This window comes from Theropithecus gelada, chromosome 4, assembly GCF_003255815.1.
Source record: "Theropithecus gelada isolate Dixy chromosome 4, Tgel_1.0, whole genome shotgun sequence".
NCBI classification, from domain to species: Eukaryota; Metazoa; Chordata; class Mammalia; order Primates; family Cercopithecidae; genus Theropithecus; species Theropithecus gelada.
Window position 1 is genome coordinate 76,288,472 of NC_037671.1, and position 19,695 is coordinate 76,308,166.

Genomic DNA, 19,695 nt, shown 5'->3' on the forward strand with positions numbered 1-19,695 from the left:
ATCATAGAACAGCCAAGAAACAGAAAAATGCCTTCCTTCTGGCGGGTACCGCCCTCCCAGCCTGGACCCCAGAGCCGGCCGAGCATCGCTCCTGACTGCTTTAGACTTCCCTCCATACTCAATGAGTTTACCAAAGTCTCATCCCGTTAGAAAATCTTCCCTTGACACCCTTTGCAGAAGTACAGAAGGCATTTCTATGACTGCTAGGGTTCAATAACCCTACATTTCTATGACTAAAAATGTGATCCCATGAGAGACCAACGTATGAAAACTTGTATTTAAAACATTTAATGACAATAAAACTGCAATTGTACAGAAAGCTTAGAAAATGAGGCTGTCCTTTTAACTTTGCTTTCTGTTGCTGAGACGTATTTGGCTGTAAAGTATCATGATCCTCAATAGTGATTCTTGCTACTTACTGAAAATCTTCCTGGAATGTATTAGTGCACTTTTCTCCCTAAGTAAAATCATTTAGTCTTTTTTGATGATTCAACATCTTGTAATACCTGATTAGAAGCAAATAGTTTCTCCTTTATGGTAACACATTGTTTTCACTTATATACTTGTAACTAAAAGAATTTTAGGAAACCATATGGTTGAAAAATATTGTATTGAAAATTATTATGCAAGGTAAAATGTTCACTCATTCATTCCCACATTAATTAACTTCACACTTATGGATCTCCTACAAAGTATGAGGCACTCTGCCAGGCCTTGCAATGCAATGGCAAATAACATTAGAACCACTTAGAAAGGGAGAACTTGCAGGCTAAGTTCTCTTTTATATTGCGCTAAGATACTATTGAACTCTCTTAAAAACTCATTTGTAGGCCTTTAGCATCACAGTCCACCTAGTATATGGGAGATAGACTGGAAAAGCAGTGTATAAGAGGAACCAAATATCTCAATATGGAAAATCAGAAAGGGTGTTCCAGAGGTGGAGGCAAGTAAACTGGGACTCACAAGATTAGGAGTGGGTTTTGGCATTCAACAACATTGTTCAATTACCCTACATTTTGCTGTTCTCTATTAACAACGATTTTTAAACATTTTTTGGACAAGAAGCCTCATAAAGAATCTAATCAAAAGTTTGTCCATTACATTTAGAAATTATTAAAATGATAAAATTTATGTTATGTGTATTTTACTACAAATTAAAAATCCTCTCATCCAAGAAAAATATGTAAACGCACATAGACACAAATAATGTCACTGTCATGAAATACATTTGGTTTTCTACTGGAGAGAGGGGTCACTACTGACATCTAGAGAGTAGAGAACAGAAATGCTGTTAAACATCTTGTACAGAACAAGCCTCCACAACAAAGAATTCTCTGACCAAAATGTCAATAGTGCTGAGACTGAGAAAACTCTGTGTATGCTAATCAAGTTGCTCAAGTAATTTTCTGCAGGAAATGATTGGTCACCTTCCAAATTGAATTTGCAAAGAAACCAAAAAAATGTAGAGATGCATCCATTATTTATATACAAGTAAATAACATGTTTTTTGTGTGTGCTGGGAGAGGGAGTTGACATGGATAATCACCTTGGTGTACTTTAGTTTTATATTTACCCAGTATATTTGTTATTGTTCTTTGCAGGAATGGTCAGATTTAAATTAAACAAATAAGCAAATTAAAATGTTATATAATACAGTGTTTAAACTCTTATTTTTGTTCTACTTTTGATCTAAAATACGTCATAGACATAATTTCATAAAGGCAGGTGTAGCTCCTTTGTGGACTGAAAATAATCTGCCCAGTCTATCTGCCCTATGGTGTTAGTCTGCAGCAGTTGCTATAGCAAATATCTGTGTTTGATGAATACCACTGAGTAACTCGAGCAGTCAAAAATGAAAACAGACTTGATTAAATGCAGACTAAGTGACCTTTAAAATTATTTCACTGCCTCTGGACAGTGTTTGGGTTATTATGGACAAATATCTACCCCATATGCACTTGTGGTACCTGAGACTGCTTCTATATAAGGTCAGGAAAGCACACCGCCATGTGTCTGTCAGACTCTTCCCCGTTAGAAGTTCACAGTGGACAACCACCTTTAACATGGTAAAATCCATAGTGATCATTGAGAAACACAGCAGGACAGATTATATGTGCCGACTTCCATTTTTCTAGCTGAGTGTAGTGACATATTTAGCATTCCAAATTAATTTTTCTCCCTGAAGACTTGAATGCTCATAGTATCTAAAAAATACTAAAAATCTTACAGAAACAGACAGTGTAAAATACAAGCATACATTTACCAAATAAACTATAAAGGGGCTAAGTTTTTTCTTCAATAGCCTCTTAAATTTCATTCTTTCTCCAGGTCCCTCACATGGCTGTGTGACAAACTACTCATTTTTGCCTATCTAGAAATATGTTATAGCTCAAAATAAGTCCTACCTTATCTTTTTATATACAAACCCCACATTATTTTAGTGTTCTGCATAAATGTTATTTTTATGTATTTATTTATTCATTTTGAGACAGTCTTACTCTGTTGTCCAGGCTGGAGTGCAGTGGTGTTATCTCAGCTCACTGCAGCCTCAGCCTCTCGGGTTCAAGCAATTCTCATGCCTCAGCCACCCAAGTAGCTGGAATTACAGGCGTGCTATATCCAGCTAATTTTTGTATTTTCAGTAGAGACGTTATGTTGGCCAGGTTGGTCTCGAACTCCTGGCCTCAAGTGATCTGCCTGCCTCGACCTCCCAAAGTGCTGGGATTACAGGCGTGAGCCACCACACCCAGCCTATGAGTAAACGTTATTTTAATACTCTCAAGTAATCTATAGCATGAACAAACTAATTCACAATAAGATGTAAATGGATAATGTGCTAAAACCTCAAAATGTACTTGTGATTTAAAATAATCAAAATGATGACTAATTAATAGATATCAGGCAGGAAACGGGGTAATTTTTCTATCACTTCTTGAATCACAGCATATAAGCAATTTCCAAACAGCATCAATAAAACTGGTTCTAATCTCACAAAGTTATACAGATCTTGCTTTCAATAGTAAATGGAATTTTAACCAATACTGAAGCACAGAATACGATATCAGGCCCTAACTTCCAAAGATGGGAAAGAAAGTTGAAAAAGAAGAAAACTAAGGTCAACTGAGGAATTGCCTTGGTGCAAGAACTGTCTCAGGTGTCTACACTTACTATATAATAATAATATAATCCCCTTATTCTTTCAAGATAGATCACATTAGTCTTATTTTAGAGACAGGAAAACTGAGACTTAACAGAGATTAAATAATTTTTCCGAAATCACATACCAGTAAGAAGAAAAACCAACATTTTGAACAGCTCTGCTGACTCCAAATTTCATAATCTTTGGATAGACACCTGGCTTATTTTGTCTGAACTGAATGAAGCCAGTATCTGGTAAACACCTATAATGTTGAGGGACTATTTAGACTAAGAACTGCCACACAGTAGCTTGTTTTGTTTTGAGACGGAGTCTCGCTCTGTCGCCCAGGCTGGAATGCAGTGGAGCCATCTCGGCTCACTGCAACCTCCACCTCCTGGTTTCAAGCGATTCTCCTGCCTCAGCCTCCCACACAGTAGCTTGTTTAATCTTCATAATAAGCTTATGGATAAGGCACTATTTTCCCCACATTAGCCGACAAAGAAACTAATGCTTACTGAGGTTAAGCTCACACAACGGGCAAGTGACAAATCTGGAATTTCAATCAAGTTCAGCCTGGGCTTTAATTCTAATTCCAAATTTACTAAAATTTCTGTGTATTTTTTTCCACCTAAAAATGAGCAAAAATAATCAAAGACATAGGACAAAAAGTATTTCGAGTAAAATTTATCCCAAACAAAGGAGAGTCTACAACTTTGCACACTTCTATTATAATGTTTGCTCCTTAATGAAAACATATTTCTTTTACAACTAGTCTAAATATTTGGGTTTTAAGTCAGTTTTGTAGTTTTGTGAATACTGATAAGTTTCTATCCCTGAGATTTATTTGTTTTGTGGTTTATGGTGTTGTTTTGAAGTCTGAGGGTGGATTATGAAGGGAGATGAAAGCAATTTAAAGCTCTTAGCAGGGAGGGGCTCCGCTAATAAGGAATACGAGTATAAAAAAAGATAAAGGCATTAATTTAGAAATTTAGCTATATAATGCAAAAACAACCATAACATTTGAAAATATCTTGCTATTTGCCTGAGTTTACTTTTCACCCAGAAATTTGACTCCATGTAAAAATGGGATATAAATCCCTAAGTAACTTTCTATAAATGGTAAACACCTCCTCCTGTCATGCATTACTCATCATAGCAAAAGCATCTATATTTAATAGTACCATATCCAGGAGTTAAAATCTATATTTTTATATATACCAACTTCCCTAGAAGAGGTCAGGAGGCGTGGTATGTGCCCTGGTTGGTTAGGGTTGGAGTCAGACAGGGAGGGGGAGATGTTTGGGAGCGCCCAAGAGGAAACCCATGTTCCCTAATACAATGTTGTACTTAGAAATACATCCCTAAAGTTCTATTCTACCTTAACGCTTCAGAATAGCATTTAAAAAACACTATTCTCAAAGACTGAGTAAAACAGACATAATAATGTAGTTTCCTTTTAAAATCTGAATACAAATTATTCAAATGGGGCTGTCGTCATAACTCTGTAACCTGAAAAACTGGATCAAATTGTCATACTACCTGATTGGTGAGGATGATAATATAATACCTGCCTCTTGATAGTGTTATGATGATTAAATGGGGTGGGTGGATATTTAAGTATGTGACACACATTAAGTGCTCAGTCATGCCAGTTCCATCCCCAGCCGCTGCTCCTTTGAAACAAAACAGTCAAATTTCCAGCAATGTGTCTTTTCTGGAATCAAACTTGAAGCATCATAATTGTTCAAGGAAGAGACGAAAGAATTTTAACTTTGTTTTGTAATGCTGAATAAAGACCTACTTGGCCACAACTTCAAACACAAGTAAAAAATAAAATAAAATAAAATAAAGGATCTTTTCTGAAGTGAGATCCTTTGATTCTTTATTCCCAACCTAGGCTTAGGAAACAACAGTTTTTGGTTTTATGGGTAGATGCCAAGAAGCTGACAAACATTTCCCATTAAATAATTTAAATTACTTTCTGTGAAAAATACAAAATATTTTGGAAATTTAAAATGAGGAGGGGCTTTCTATAAAATCAAAAAGTTGCTGGATCACTGCTCTAGGTATTACATCTCTAAAAGACAATAATAATAAAATTAACGGATGAAAGCAGACCTCTTTCAGCTTTGATTAAATTGTGGCTTGCTTACAAAACATAAATATCTATATAACATATAAATGTGTATGTGGGAGTATGCATGCATATGTATTAACAAAAGGAAGCCTAGTGGGCTTATTAAGTGAAATAGAGCACCAAGGAAGCTGTGCCTTTTGCCATATGTTAGCAATTGTTATTTCTTTGTTGTTTTATCATTTGCTTTCATTTTTAAATGAATTTCCTTTGTTTAACAAAAGGCAAAGTCCTTAGTTGGAAATTATGTAAAAACAGAGGCCTGAATCTGAGGGTCATGCTTTGCTGATTCAGATCCAGAAGTGAGTAGTTTGTTTCAGGGTAGATTGAGGATTTAAAGCATCTGGGAGAAAGCATTTAAGGAGAAACGTTTAACAGCTGCTGCCACTGAGATATGAATACCATGTAAACAAGCTGAGAAAACACAACCTATTGTACATTAAAAAGCAAAATTTTTTCATCTGCAAGTTATGTGTTGTTTTTGTTTTGGTTGAGATATATATTTTATATATGTGTGTATATATATACACACATATATAAAATCAATGACCAATGCTGCATAACTAAGCTATATTTTCCTGTAGATCCTTATTAATCAAAGTGTGATCCATTGATCAGCATCATCAGCATCTGCTGGAGCCTGTTAGGAATGCAGAATCTCAGGCCCCATCCCAGACCAGTTACTGAATTGGAATCTGCATTGTAACAAACTTCTCAGGTGATTCATTTGCCCATTGTAAATTCTGAGAAGCCCCATTGTAAAAAACCAAAACTATTTGACTTCCCATTTCATTCAAGGTCCCCCTTCACACCTATACATCCTGTTCGAGGTAAGTATTATACTAAGAGCTTTACCTAGGGAGAAGTTTTAAAATAAGAATATGAGACCCTACTGCAAATAATATAATGTAATTCATCTCATACAGGGTCTGAGCAAGGTTTTTTTTAAAAGCTCCCCTGACAAATCAAATGTGAAGCCAAAGTTGAAAACAATTACATTATCTTATTTAATTCTTAACTTCAAACATCAAAGTTTGCATTATTACGTCACAGAGGAACTTGCTCATGATAGCAAAACCTAGATTTAAAATCGGGTCTGACTGACTTCAAAGATTTTCTCTTGCATTTTATACCCACCAATATGTTGGAAGCTTTTAGGCCAGTAGCTAGTTCCCAACTTCCCATTGTGTGATTACCCCAACATGCAGCATTGTATGGGAAAGCCTAGAGGGGCAGGGCAAAAGAGTGACCATCAAGAACCTTAAGGCTAGGCAAGACTGGGATGGAAAGATGAAGAGCCATGAAACTGTTTCTCCAGAAAATCAGATCAGCCCTTGTCCTGAGCCAATTGCAATGATAAATGAGCAAACGGACTAATGAACCACAGGGGGATCTGCATGTCAACCGACTTTGTCACAAACTGAATTAAGCGAATGGGCTTAGAAGAGACATGCAGGAGTGTTTACAAAAGTACTGTGGGCACAGCTCTCAGGCTAAGGAATCTAACCTTTGTGGACTGCTCTATCACTACTGTCCCATCACCACATATGGTCACCATACTTGTGAGCAGGAGATATCCCAAAATCTGGTTTGCCTTACATAGGATGACCAGCCAGAGGCCGATGGGTGGAATGTTCCCACAGAGTCAGGGAGGATGTGAGTCATGCCTTCTTACATCATTTAAGCAAGGCTTGTGTAGATTTTTAAAGCATTTACCATAAATGGATCCCCTCATCACCATCTGTTCACTTTTGGTACAGGAAATATTATAAGACCATTCTTGTCATATGGATTTTCATTAGTAGTTTTGAAAAGGATTTCTCTGATCTTTTGAGATACATACAAATAAGTGAAAAAGAAACGGACATTTTCTTTTACAAATCATACTTGGAATAGTGTTAAGTTACTCTCTTTGACAGATGGCTCAATTCCAGGGACTAGCTCTCTCTCAGGGAGCACTGAAAATCCTAGTATAATCCTAAAATATGAGTGTTGACTTTAAAAGTCTGATTTAACTGACAGATGTATGAAATGGCGCATAGAAAACTCGCCACTGGGGACAATGAAAATGCTAGAGTAACAGTTACTTTATAGGAGAATGGCAATGATATAATCTCACCCGTTTTCTCGTTTTATGTGATCCATTTTCTGATGCTGAAATTTATTTTTGTGGAACATTAGATTGTACTCACATTTCTATATGCCTGTTTTTAAAATGCCAAAATTACACAGACTTCAGGGTCTGTCTTTTGAGAAAAACCGACATATAAATAAACCTTACTTCTGTGCAAAAAAAAAAAAAAAAGACATCTCTTTCAATCATAAACAGCAAGTGTTCTACCTTTGAACCATGGATATATCAACCTCAAACCAAAAAAAATTTGAAAAGAAAAACACAGTGATGAGAAAAATCATAGTGGTTAAACATGTTTAAGTAACTGATTAGCTCCCTTTATTTTGAAATAGGTATATTGTCTCCTAACCTCTGATTCGCTCAGTGCCACATTAATAAAAGGTCACAATGTTTTTAAATGCTAAGATTTTAGTATTATATCAGGAGTAGAGATGAATTTTAAAAACTGAGTTTGCACATATGGAGAAAAACTTTAGGTTTGATTTGGGGATCCTCTGCCTGAATTTACAGCTCTGCAAAATCTGCTATTTCTAATCAGCGATAAACCTCCTCTCCCTTGGCTCATGGAACTTTGTTTTCACTGAGTCTAGAGGCGTTAATATCAGTTGCAAAATGTCCTGGAAGAGGGATTTAGAGATCCTGAATGGTCTGTGCCTGCTTCTGCTAAACATCTCAGAGACACTCTGCCCCCTGGTGGACTGTTCCAGGGTGGGTTTCGATGAACAGTGCAGGCTTCCCTTCTCCCACCCTTCCTCTACCAACCTCTTTCCTTTAGAAGACTCGAGTAGACGCCCCATTTGAAAGCTTTTATTCCCACCAATTACACATTCGTTTGGTTCAACAATTCCCTTTTATGTAATGTGAAAACCCTTAGTTACCTAATCAGCCCTTCACAGCTAAAACAAGAACCACAGACATCATTATTGGTTATCATGATTTGATACAGGTAAGAAAAAAGCAGAGAAGTGAAAAACGAGGTGCTGCAAATTAAAAATGTGGATGTGGCCAGGGACTTTGGATTCTCTAAAGACAGCCAGAAATCTCTAGACAAGGAAGAGGAAGAGAGTTTAAAAGTGAATAAAAGGACGCTGTAAGAAATAATTAAATACTTGGCAATTTCTTCTTGGCCAATAGAGCCACTGCAAACCATCCTTCATGTTCCCTTTGGTTCTTTGGGTTGTATGTCACCTGCATAGGGGATTAGTTGTAAAAGGCTGTAAACTTCAGCCACTTCTAGTTTTTGCCAATTTTTTCCCATTCAGGCTAGTTTGATCTTCTACAGTCCAACTTCTCCCAAGTACCCCTGTTCTGTGCTACAGGCACTCTGCATCCACAGAGGAGACAATGGGAAATAATGACTAAGAGGAAGTCCAATCTGCTGAGAGTCAAAAAAGTGTCACGCATCTCCATAAGTGCTTTACGTGTATAGGTTCTAAGACTTTACATCAACTTGTAGGTAGATGTATTTGAGAAGAAGAACCACATAGTTCTAACATACTTTATTTGCAAATCAAACCTAGGACTGACTACAAAAGCTACCTTTCTGCCTACTTTACTGGTCTTAAGATAGGTCAGTCTACTCCTCTGAAGTCTTCTTCTAACCCAGTTCCTCCTTCTGTATTTTAAGCACCAGACAGCCCTTGGAATCTGACTGCCTAGCCTAGAGACTAAAGGTCTCCTCTGAAAACTAATCTGGAAAACTCTTGTGATAGTGGATCTAACCCTCTCTCTTTGCAGAATATGAAAGCACAATCCATTTCTTTCCTTTCAAATTCTTCCTTCAGATATAAACTAAATCTCCCAAGTCATGGCAGCACGTATCAGTCAGCCACAGTATCATTTACTATTAATCATTCTCTAGTGAAGGCTCAGACTCCTAAACACAACCCCAGAATTCAAGGAACCAATTTTTCCATAATAATAGAACTACTACCCGACACTTTTTAGAACACAAAAGGACTTTTATTTATTTTCCTAAATTTCATTTCCAATGATACATTTCCTGAAAGGTGGAATATCAAAGGCAATTTTCAGTCACAGCAACTCCATCAAATACACATAATCTGATAATTTACTGCTTCAGTAATTATAATCTTCTCAGGGTTTCCTGGTTAAAGAAGACAAAACTAAGATAATAGAGACGAAAAATTAAGAATATTGTTCTTTAGAAACTTTGTTGAACTCAATAAACATTCATTCATAGGTGTAGTGTCCATTTTTCAAAGGAAACGCTAAAATTCCTAGAAACACAAGACAATATTGGTATTATTGAATGAGTATACATTCATATATTTCTGTGAAAATTTGTGCAATTAAACAATATGGAAAATGTTGTTTGTTACCATAGCCAATGAAAATATATTTTCATTGCTATGTAAGTTAAACATTTCCATCTCCCGCTTTATGTTCTGCAAAAAAGCCATGTGTCTAGTTTATGAAATAAACTATGCTATAGGCAGCAGTAACTGAAAAGGAGCTTAACAGTCTTAACTACATACCCCTGGGATGAATAATACACTTTGCATAATCATGTGCAATGCTGAATGATGATTCTATATCTCTTATAACTATAAGGGTTTGCAAGCTTCTATTTCATACAATATGCCCCAAATCCAGGCAATACAGCCAAATAGTCAAGCAATAATTTAGGTGGTTAATCTACAAAATGGCAAACAACCCATTCAACTAAACTGATTGTGTTTTGTTAATGTGAGGACACCGTCAATACAGGTACCCTATAAAGAAATCATTTGTAAGTGGCTATTTGTTTCAATTAATGTTTCCCCCTAAGGCTCTTAGAAGTTGACTTAATTGCCTCTTAGGATCAAAGAAAATACAGCTGTATAAACAGAAGACCACAGGATTAATAACAAAAAAACAAACACCATGCTCTATGCACATTCCTCCATAGGAGAAATGTCACAAAAAACAAACAAACAAACTTGGGGATCCAGCAGAAGTACAGGCATATCTAATGCCTAAAATTTTCTCTCACACCAGTGACAGGTATAAATATTGATCAAAATTCCCCTTTTTAGTTAGCTTATGTGTGAATCTTTGAATAGTATATTTTCAAGAGTGATTACCCAAGGTGAAGGTCTGCACAGTAGGCAAGCAGTGTGCTTCAGTTCAATACATTTATTGTCTGACAAACAGGACTGGGGAGCTTCAAGCAAGGAGTGAATCCATTTCACAAAGACAACTTGCTTCTGCAGACAAAAGGTATCAACTGCAGAATGCCTTCTGAGAAAAGGAGTGTGAATTTTCTTTGGCATGTTAAATGCTGTGCATATATATTTTTTTCATGCAGATAATCCCTCAGGGCTACTTCTTATTAAAATATACATTTTTTTCATATTTTATTGCATGACTTTATCCTGTATTAGGGAGCTCTCAGAGGAAATTTGAAATAACTAAGTATTCTTGAAATTTGAAAAGATTGATAAATTTAAAGTATTCCAGATATTACATTCATTGAGATATCAGGTTGGTAACGAATATACAAAGGTCAAAAGCTTGCCAGTTTCCTGATTGTTTAGTAAGTCTGAGGTTTGGTTCTGCAAGTTAAAAAAAAAAAAGGCCTCAATTTTAGCTTCACTAAGCTTTTCTAAAGTTCTTGTATGTCATTTTCTAGCAATCTTTTCTCCTGCCCAAACTTCAATAACAGCAACAATGGAAAAAGAAACAAGTTTATTTTCTTTCCAATATCGTTTTTAGAGCCCTTACTGTATTTTAAAGGTTTCTGAAGAAGGGAGATAGTTCTCTTGGTTTCCTTATATGTTAGCACACAAGGAATCACAGATGGGAAGGAGAGTGCAAATGACTATCAGATAAAAGTCTCATGCATTTTAAGATTTTTTTACAAGTCAAAATATACATCCTTCTATTACCCCCACCCCATTCCTCAATTGTGTAAGAACTAGTCCCATGTCATCAGTCTCCTTCACATCTCACTCAATTGGATAAGAAATAAAGACACTTTTCTTGTTAAGGAACAATATATCTCCAATACTAATCGGTTTTACCAATTGCATTAGTAAGAAATATAGCAGCAGTGTGGGCTGAGTCACCCATCATACCCTTCATTTCTGGGGATTTAAACGTGTAAAGTGACAGGTACATGAAATTAGGAGAAAAAAAAAGCAGTCTGCAGACTTTGGCACTAGCACACATAATGGTTTGTTTGTTAGAGCTGTGGTTTGACCATCGCTAAACAAGAATTACAAAATTACAAATCTGCAGAAAACAAACAATCATAGGTGTTGATTCTCAGTTTAACACTCTCATCTCCCATTCCCACCCACCCACCCCCATATAGTTTCAAGTATAATAAAAATAGAGATCTCAGCATCACAATTTTGCTGTTAACTCTTCAAGGTTTCTCTGCGCCATCCAAGCCACACATAGGGTTTGAAGCACCAAATCCACAAGTTTCTCCAACCAAGTTTAAATAGACAGAAACTGAAGACTGAATGATGCCAAAGTAACTGTTCTTAAATTAAGCTGTAACACAAAGTTCTCCCCAAAAACACAGGGCATTAAGCGTCTAGTTCAAGTACTGCCAGGCTGTATGTAGATCTGTCTCAGACAAGCTTCAGACAACAATTACAAATACACTGGTTCTAGTGGGCATTATCCATTATACCAAAGCAGGGCAGGGATCCCTTTCCATAATCAATTTTTTAAAGTTGCAATCCCCTTTGGGATTGGCTGCCGCAGGGGTCAGTGCTGAGCCCGAGGCTTGAGGGGGAGGAAGTGAGCCTCCTCCTGGGCAGGGAAGCTCTACGTTTAGTTTCAACACTTCTCCTTTCAGAGCTCTCTCTCAGGACTATCCTGGCTTCTCAGGATCCATTGCCCTTGCCCAGGAGAGACAGCCTCGCTGGGACCCAGTAACCGCGAAAGAAGATTCGACCTACCTGTGGAACCAGACACAACTTGGTCCCCAAAGGTCGCTTAGGCGACCCCACTGCAATTGGCAAGTCAACTCGTGCACTTAAAACGTATCAGTTTATGGAACGCTTGTTTAAAGTCCTCATTGGACATGGTATAGATTATGGGGTTAATGAGGGAGTTGAGATAGCCCAGCCAGGTGAAGAAGTCAAAGATGGCTAGGTGGAACCAGCAGGCATCTTTGCAGATAGGCAGCACTAGGGATATGATGAAGAAGGGCAGCCAACACACAATAAAGGCTCCCAAAATGATCCCCAGGGTCTTGGTGGCTTTGCGCTCCCTAGCGGCCATGAGTTTCTTCCTTTCCAGCAGGGCGTCGGAGACTCGCACTTTGACTTGGTTCACGTACACAGGAGACCCGGATTCGCTGGGCACGTCGGGAACCCGCGAGTTAATAGAGGTGACCGAGGACGTGGACCCGGGAGAGTCCGTTATCAGCTGGGCTCGGGTCAAGCGCTTGCCGGTCCTGTTGGGCGTCTGTTTCAAAATCCGGGAGCGGGCTTCCACGTAGATGCGGCCATAGAGGGCGATGAGGAGCAGGGTGGGAAAGTAGAAAGCACCCACCGTGGAGTAGACCGTGTAGAGGATGTGGTCGGTGTTCACCACGCAGTCCGACACCTCCTCTTCGGCCTTGGCCTGACGCCAGAAGAAGGGCGGCAGCGAGATAGAGATGGAGAAGACCCACACCAGCGCGATCATGACCGCCGCCCTCTTGGGAGTCCTTTTAGCTGAGTACTCCACAGCGTCCGTGATGGCCCAGTAGCGGTCCAGGGCGATGACACAGAGGTGCAGGATGGAGGCAGTGCAACAGGTGATGTCCGACGACAGCCAGAAGTCACAGACCACCTGGCCCAGTGTCCAACGGCCGGTGACAGTGTACATGGTGCTGACGGGCATCACCAGGATGGACACGAGCAGGTCGGTGACCGCCAGAGAGGCGATCAGGTAGTTAGCCGGGGTGTGCAGCTTCCGGGTCCGGTACACTGTGGCAATCACAAAGGCATTGGAGAGCGTGGTGGCCAAGGTGATGAGCGCCAGTAGCATAACCAGCAGTACTTTCCAGGGTAGGGCGATGGAGTCCTGGTAAATATAGTCCTTGGTGCTGCAGTTTTGCGAGGGAGCAGAGGATAGGTTGGCTTGAGGAGCCCAGGTCTCGGAGTCCGCGGGCGGCGGTGGAGCGCACTGAGCACCCGGTTCCTCCATGGTTCTCGCCCCAGCCCCAGAGCGCAGCTCTTTTGCATGGAGCGGACGAAGGAGAGGGCGGAAGGACCGTGGCGATCGCAGGTTTGTCCCCAGTTGATAGTTCCGTGAGTTCCTCAATTATTCCTCCGCCCAGGTTCACAGCTGAAACTAGAGGTCATGGGTGCGGCAGCCGAGGCAGGCGGGCGCGTCCCCTGCACTTCCAGAGCGCCTGGCAAAGCCGCCGCGTCTGTGGTTGTTCCTCTCCATACCGGGTCTTAGCCCTGGGTTGCTAAGAACTGGCCCACCGAGCCCTGCTCCGCTCCAGCTCCCTGGAGGCGTCTAGTGCCGGAGGGTGAAGTACTGCTTGAGGAGAAGGCTTTGACCAAATGGGATCTGGCTTACCCCAGTTGCTTGAGGCTGAGCGTCTCCTAACCTGGACGCTCTTGGATCTGCAGACTTTGCCCACAGGAGTTTCCTAGGTGTGGAGACCAAAGCTTGCAGGCCAGCGAGAGGTCCTGATCTTGCATTCCCGCCCCGCGCCCCAAGCTGGGGCACTTTTTTGAGGCTGCAGCGGCCGCCAGAGCTGGGTGCGGTGAAGTCTAGGAGCAGCGCTGAGCCGCGCCTCGCGCCGGAGCTCTGCCCTCCCTCTCTTTTCACTCTCTGGCCACTCGGATGAGCGGCCCCGCGGAGACGGAGCCATAAAAGGGGGGACAATGGGGCTGGAGTTGCGGCTGCTCGGGCCGCGCGGCCACCACCGCCACCTCGGTCCCACGGGAACCACTCGGAGCCATGCCACTGGGTGCGCGGGTCTGGAGGACCTGGCGCGGCACACGGGGAAGGGGCAGGTGTCTGGGGAAGCTGGAGGGACGCGGCGTGCGCCAGCCCGGGAGGAGCGTGCGAGCTACGGAGCAGATGGGCTCCTTATATAGAGTCCAGGTCCGGTCCGCCAGAGCAGTGCAACTCGTGCGGCGCTGCGAGTGCTGACGCCCGCTCGCGATCACCTTCTCTTTTTCTCTCTCCCTCCCTCTTTTCCCCCCGCCCCGTTCCCTTCCTGGCCAAGGAAGCTCCCGCCGGGTCCTACCGCCCTATCTCCCCGCTTCCCACCCCGGGCCCCCCTCCCAGCCCTGACAACCTGGAGCCGCATTTCTGGCCAGGGGAGGAGAGCGTCCTGTTCTCGCCTCTGCGGACATCGGAGCTTGCTGCGCTGACCTCCAGTGAGACCCATGTCCTTAGCCACGATCCCAGGCTTAGTCCAGGAATCTGGTCCTAGGCTCCCGCCTACCACTCCCACCCTAGAAGGCCAGTTTTAGGCGGAGAAGCCCTGGTCTCTGACCTCTCCGCTCTAAAATCATATCCAGCCCTGAGGGCCACACCCAGATTAGGAGGCAGGCATCAGTAATATCTCTGTAGAGGACCCAATGTTTGCATTTTGTACTTTGAGCCTCTGGCTTCATGTCGTCCTCAACTCCTGATACAATAAAAACTATTTTTTCATCAAGTTTTAGCAATTTGTGTTTTTCACTCAACTGTGAGTCAACAGGGAAAAAGAAAAAGCTATCTGAGAAAATGTAGAAGTATCACAAACAGAAGCCTTGTACGTGAAATTAAACCTTCTGCTCCACCCTCCTGTTCCAGCTGCTCAGTGCTTCAGTGCCTCTGGAAAACAGTTGCCAGTGAGCATGTTCCTTCCAACAGCCCACCTAGAAAGGAGGCCATCAGAATTCAAGAAAAAACGGGGATACCGCGGCGGGGAGGACTGGAACCATCAACAGCACCGTCTTGTGTGTCTCCTTTGCCTTCAACTAGTATGTGGGGATGTCAGCCATAAGCTGCAGCATGCAATACCAGTACCAAGGTCTCATGACCAGGGACCGATCCCCTGTCCTCAGTTTCTCCTCTAACCTCAACAGAAACAAATGTAGCGTAGAAATGCAAATCAGAAAATGTGAAGAAAAGCTCCAGGAAAGGACAAGGTATTTTCAGCTCGAAGGATTAAATGATCCCCACTACGAATTCCTAGAGCCTAGATCCATCTTTGGCACCTAGAGTGTATCTAATAAAAACTGCATTGTAATTGAACTCATCTGATTAAGCGCACATGTATTTTAAAGAGAATCATTCTGTGTCAGAACTTAACGTTATCTGATCTGATCCCTCCACCCAGTTTTAGAGGAAGAGTAATTAAAATTCTTTGAAAGAAGAGCTTTTTCCCCAACGCAATAAAGCAGAAACCCAAGTTCCCTTAATTCCCGGTTCTCTAAACCAGGCAGGCAGGCAAAAAATAGAGTGCCTACTCTATGCTGAATATTTTTGTAGGCTCCAGAGGTATGGAGGCCAGTGGGAGTAGACTCAGACCCTCTTTTCCAGCAGTTTACATTGTAGAAGAGACAGACAATAACTACATGAACAAGTAAATAATTAATACTTATACTTTTCTGTAGTGTAAGTGTTATGAAGAAACACACACACACACACACACACATCCATGCATTGAGAGTGAGGGTACTCCTTTAACTAAGGTAGCAGCTCTTCAAGGACGTCCTCTAGATGCGTTCTGGGCTGCAGCAGCCATCCAGAGGATAAAAGCACTGCCTTCTCTCTTTTTCTCCTCCAGTCCTAGCACCTAGCATTTTGCCACTAACCTTAAGTCTCATTTTCACCACATTTTAGGGGATCCTTCCCATCCTCCCACCCCGTCCACCTAGATAAACAATTATTTTTGCAAACTGCAGCGCTCACTTAGAAACCATAGGGGAGGGAAGCAAAGCCGACGAGTTTAAACCGCTAGGTGGGGGCCTTGGCCAGGATGGATCAAAAGTGTGCACGATTGCGGATGTGTCCTGTGGGAGTGAGGGGTGCCAGGAAACAATTTTCCCGTTATCCTAGGAGAACTGTTAAACGGATGGGAAGCGGGGGAAGGCCGATAGGAATGTAACCAGCTCCATGCGACCTTTCCTCTTTTAATTTCTGCTCAGGAGCATGGGAAGAGAAAAAAAACAAAACAAAACTTGTTCCCCACACGGGTTTTGGCTTTAGCGGTTTGGGGACCTGTGGCTTTCTCCAGCCATGCCTCCACTGCTTCGCAGAGTCCCAGACTCCCAGAGGAATCCGCCACTTGTGGGCAGAGTTTGATTTTACCCTCTTTGGTAAAGAGCTGCATAAACACACACCGCCATCATATTGACCGGATCTTGGCAGAGTTCAGTGAAGAACCCAATTTCCTTAACCTGACTTCCGCATTTCAAGTATTCCCTTTTCACTTTAAAACACATAAAACATAGGCGTTTGCACAGAGGCGCATGTGTGTGAAACACCCAAGAGAGAAAGAGACCCTCTAAAGTCGCCTGTGCCTGGGTCACTCCTTCGGAGTAGGGGCCGCTGGGTAAGGTCCAAGCGCCAGCTCTGCAGTCCGCAGCAGCGCTAGAAGGAACCTCCCGGCAAGTTTTGGGGGAAAATTCAGCAGACAGGGGAGGAGCAGGGAGGGAATCAGTAGCGGAGGGAAATGGTGGAGATGGATTAAGCGCAGCAAAACTTAGTTGAGTAGAAATAAGCTCCGGTTTGACTACCGGGCACTAAAACTGCGAATTAATGTGGTCCCCTTATGAATTCCACGCACGTGTACGTTCAGCAGAAGCTGAGTAAGTGGAGAATAAGTAAGTGGAGAATAACTCTGGAACTGAAATGAATTCTGTGAGCCGACACAAAGCCAGATCCTAGCGGTGAGCTGCTGCGGAGGAACCAAAGAAAAATGAATCCTCGAGGAGCCTTGTCCCATGCTAGAAAGATGTGGTCCTACTACTGCAGCAGCAAAATTCGAGGCGCAGGCTGGGAAGTTTAAAGCGCAGCGCTAACTAGACTGGACACTGTTTAGAGAAACATACTCTGCCTACAGCAACCATAAGACACATCTCACAGAATTTATTGCAATTCAACTCTATGCAAGCTAGCAGTCAGCTAACTCTAGTCAGCCCTAGCCAGCTCTCCTGCCTGGGGCCTCTGAGTCTTGCTTTCAGCATCCCTAGAGTCTTCCATCCAGAGAGTAACTCTTAAAAGAGGTCCAGGCCCAGGAGCAAAGAAAGTCCTGATTTTATCTTTGCTTTGCTGAAATAAAAACGTTAGAACACTCATGCTTCTGTCACTTTTCTCCTTTGATACAGGAAAATACAACCCCACACTCAACATCCCACCGCTTGAGAAATCTGGTGTGGAGGTCTGCCATGTTGCTTCTTTCAAATTCTGCTTCCTCCATCTATGACCAGCCATATCCACCTCTGAAACGGGCAGCAGGAGACCACCAGCTCATGTGTGCACCATCCTAATGTGTGCTGGTAGCCCATTTCTAGGTTTATCTTATACTTCCTCCAGTAACTATTCCTTAAAGAATTGACTGGTGGCAATGAAAGTATCAGGTCCACCCAATGCCTTGGTTCTTACCATCCTTTGTGTCTTCCTTGATGAAACTATGAAAATGTTCAGATAAATGACCATTTACACACATAGATATACATGTAATTTTTGTGGACAAATTCTGAGGATTTCCAAACCATATGAGGCCCAGATCCCTTCCCATATTCATTGGCCCTCACATTAGGCCTTTCACCTGATATTTGTGTCATGGTATTTACATTGTCTGTTTTATTAGAAATTTTGAGGTCTTACCAAATAATGAAGGCAGGTGCTTTATTCCCTAAATGTTAGATTGGTGTAACTTAATCCTTAAGAATTGGTTAGTTCTGCTATGTGTCTATATATGGATACAAACATTATGTAAGTCATATTTCTATTTAATGAAGGATGCAAACAAAACTTAGAGCAAATATATACAACTTAGACATTTTTTAATACCTATCTCCATATGAATAAACACTTTGCGACTTTGAACAGATACTTTCAACAAGTAATTTACTACTGGTTCAAAGATAGTCCGGTTCCAACTAGAAAAGCCAGCTCCCAATTAAGTTCTAATCACATATTTCCTGGCTGAAGACATAGGTCTTAAAAAAAAAAAAAAAATTCTTTCTTACAGCTACTATGAAGTAGTGTAAGTAGAGGTTACATAGAGTATGGTGTGCTGAATTATTTTTTTCTTGGACAGAGTGAGATTTGGCAATGAGAAATATCTGAATGAAAAAACAATGCCAATGAATCCACCAAACTTAGAAACAACTTGCTTTTTTAAGTTGGCAATGTAATTAAGCAGCTCTGTTCAAAATGAAGTCTCTCTTGAAAAACCAAACCAAAGAATTTGATGGTGAAGTTGTCTTTCAGTCTAAGTGATGAAGCAATAGAAATGTGAAGTCTTTCTTTTCAAAGAAATAAAGAACAGGCAAAACTCTTACTTTGCCAAAGAAAAGCAAAATTCTTATTTTCAAACAGGAAAAATGACATCACTCTCTGGTGCTTTATTGCTTCTTTAGCTGTCATTCATGAATAAGAATCATTATCCTTTACTGAGCGCAGTGTACTAAGCCATATGCTATGTATTCCACATACATTCTTACATTTATTTCTTATATAACACTAGTTGTCATTATCATTCTCATTTTCTGGATAAAGAAGTTGAGGCTGGCCGGGCGCGGTGGCTCAAGCCTGGAATCCCAGCATTTTGGGAGGCTGAGACGGGCAGATCACAAGGTCAGGAGATCGAGACCATCCTGGCTAAATCCCCAGGACTGGTGAAACCCCGTCTCTCCTTAAAAAAAAATACAAAAAAAGCTAGCCGGGCGCGGTCGCAGGCGCCTGTAGTCCCAGCCACTCGGGAGGCTGAGGCAGGAGAATGGCGTGAACCCGGGAGGCGGAGCTTGCGGTGAGCAGAGATCCGGCCACTGCACTCCAGCCTGGGCGACAGGGCGACAGAGCGAGACTCCGTCTCAAAAAAAAAAAAAAAGAAGTTGAGGCTTAGAGAATTTAAGTAATTTTGCCAATGTCACACAGCTGGTAAGTGATAGAATCAATTTTCAAGTTCAAGTCTCTAATTTCAAGTTACAACCATTGACCAATATTCTACACTGGATCGCCATGCCACTCAGCATAGCCACCCATTTTACTCACCTGACCGTGACTTCGTTTCCTTCTGCCTGTGAGATGACGTCATTGCTCATAGCTATGTAAGTCTCCATAGTAATCTTCGTTTAGATGCCTTCAAATTTTTAGGTG

At 41.5% G+C, this 19,695-nt stretch overlaps 1 protein-coding gene across 1 annotated transcript; it reads right to left on the minus strand.

Moving 5' to 3' along the window:
• Positions 1-11,012: 11,012 nt before the first annotated feature.
• HTR1B (5-hydroxytryptamine receptor 1B) lies at positions 11,013-14,460 on the minus strand. The gene has a single exon (XM_025383764.1). The coding sequence runs from the start codon at positions 13,558-13,560 to the stop codon at positions 12,388-12,390; it is 1,173 nt and encodes a 390-aa protein (XP_025239549.1). The 5' UTR covers positions 13,561-14,460; the 3' UTR covers positions 11,013-12,387.
• Between the last annotated feature and the right edge of the window lie 5,235 nt (positions 14,461-19,695).

Bases quoted from the DNA above. Each gene is read 5' to 3' on its own strand.
- HTR1B (XM_025383764.1), bottom strand. From the start codon at position 13,560: ATGGAGGAACCGGGTGCTCAGTGCGCTCCACCGCCGCCCGCGGACTCC.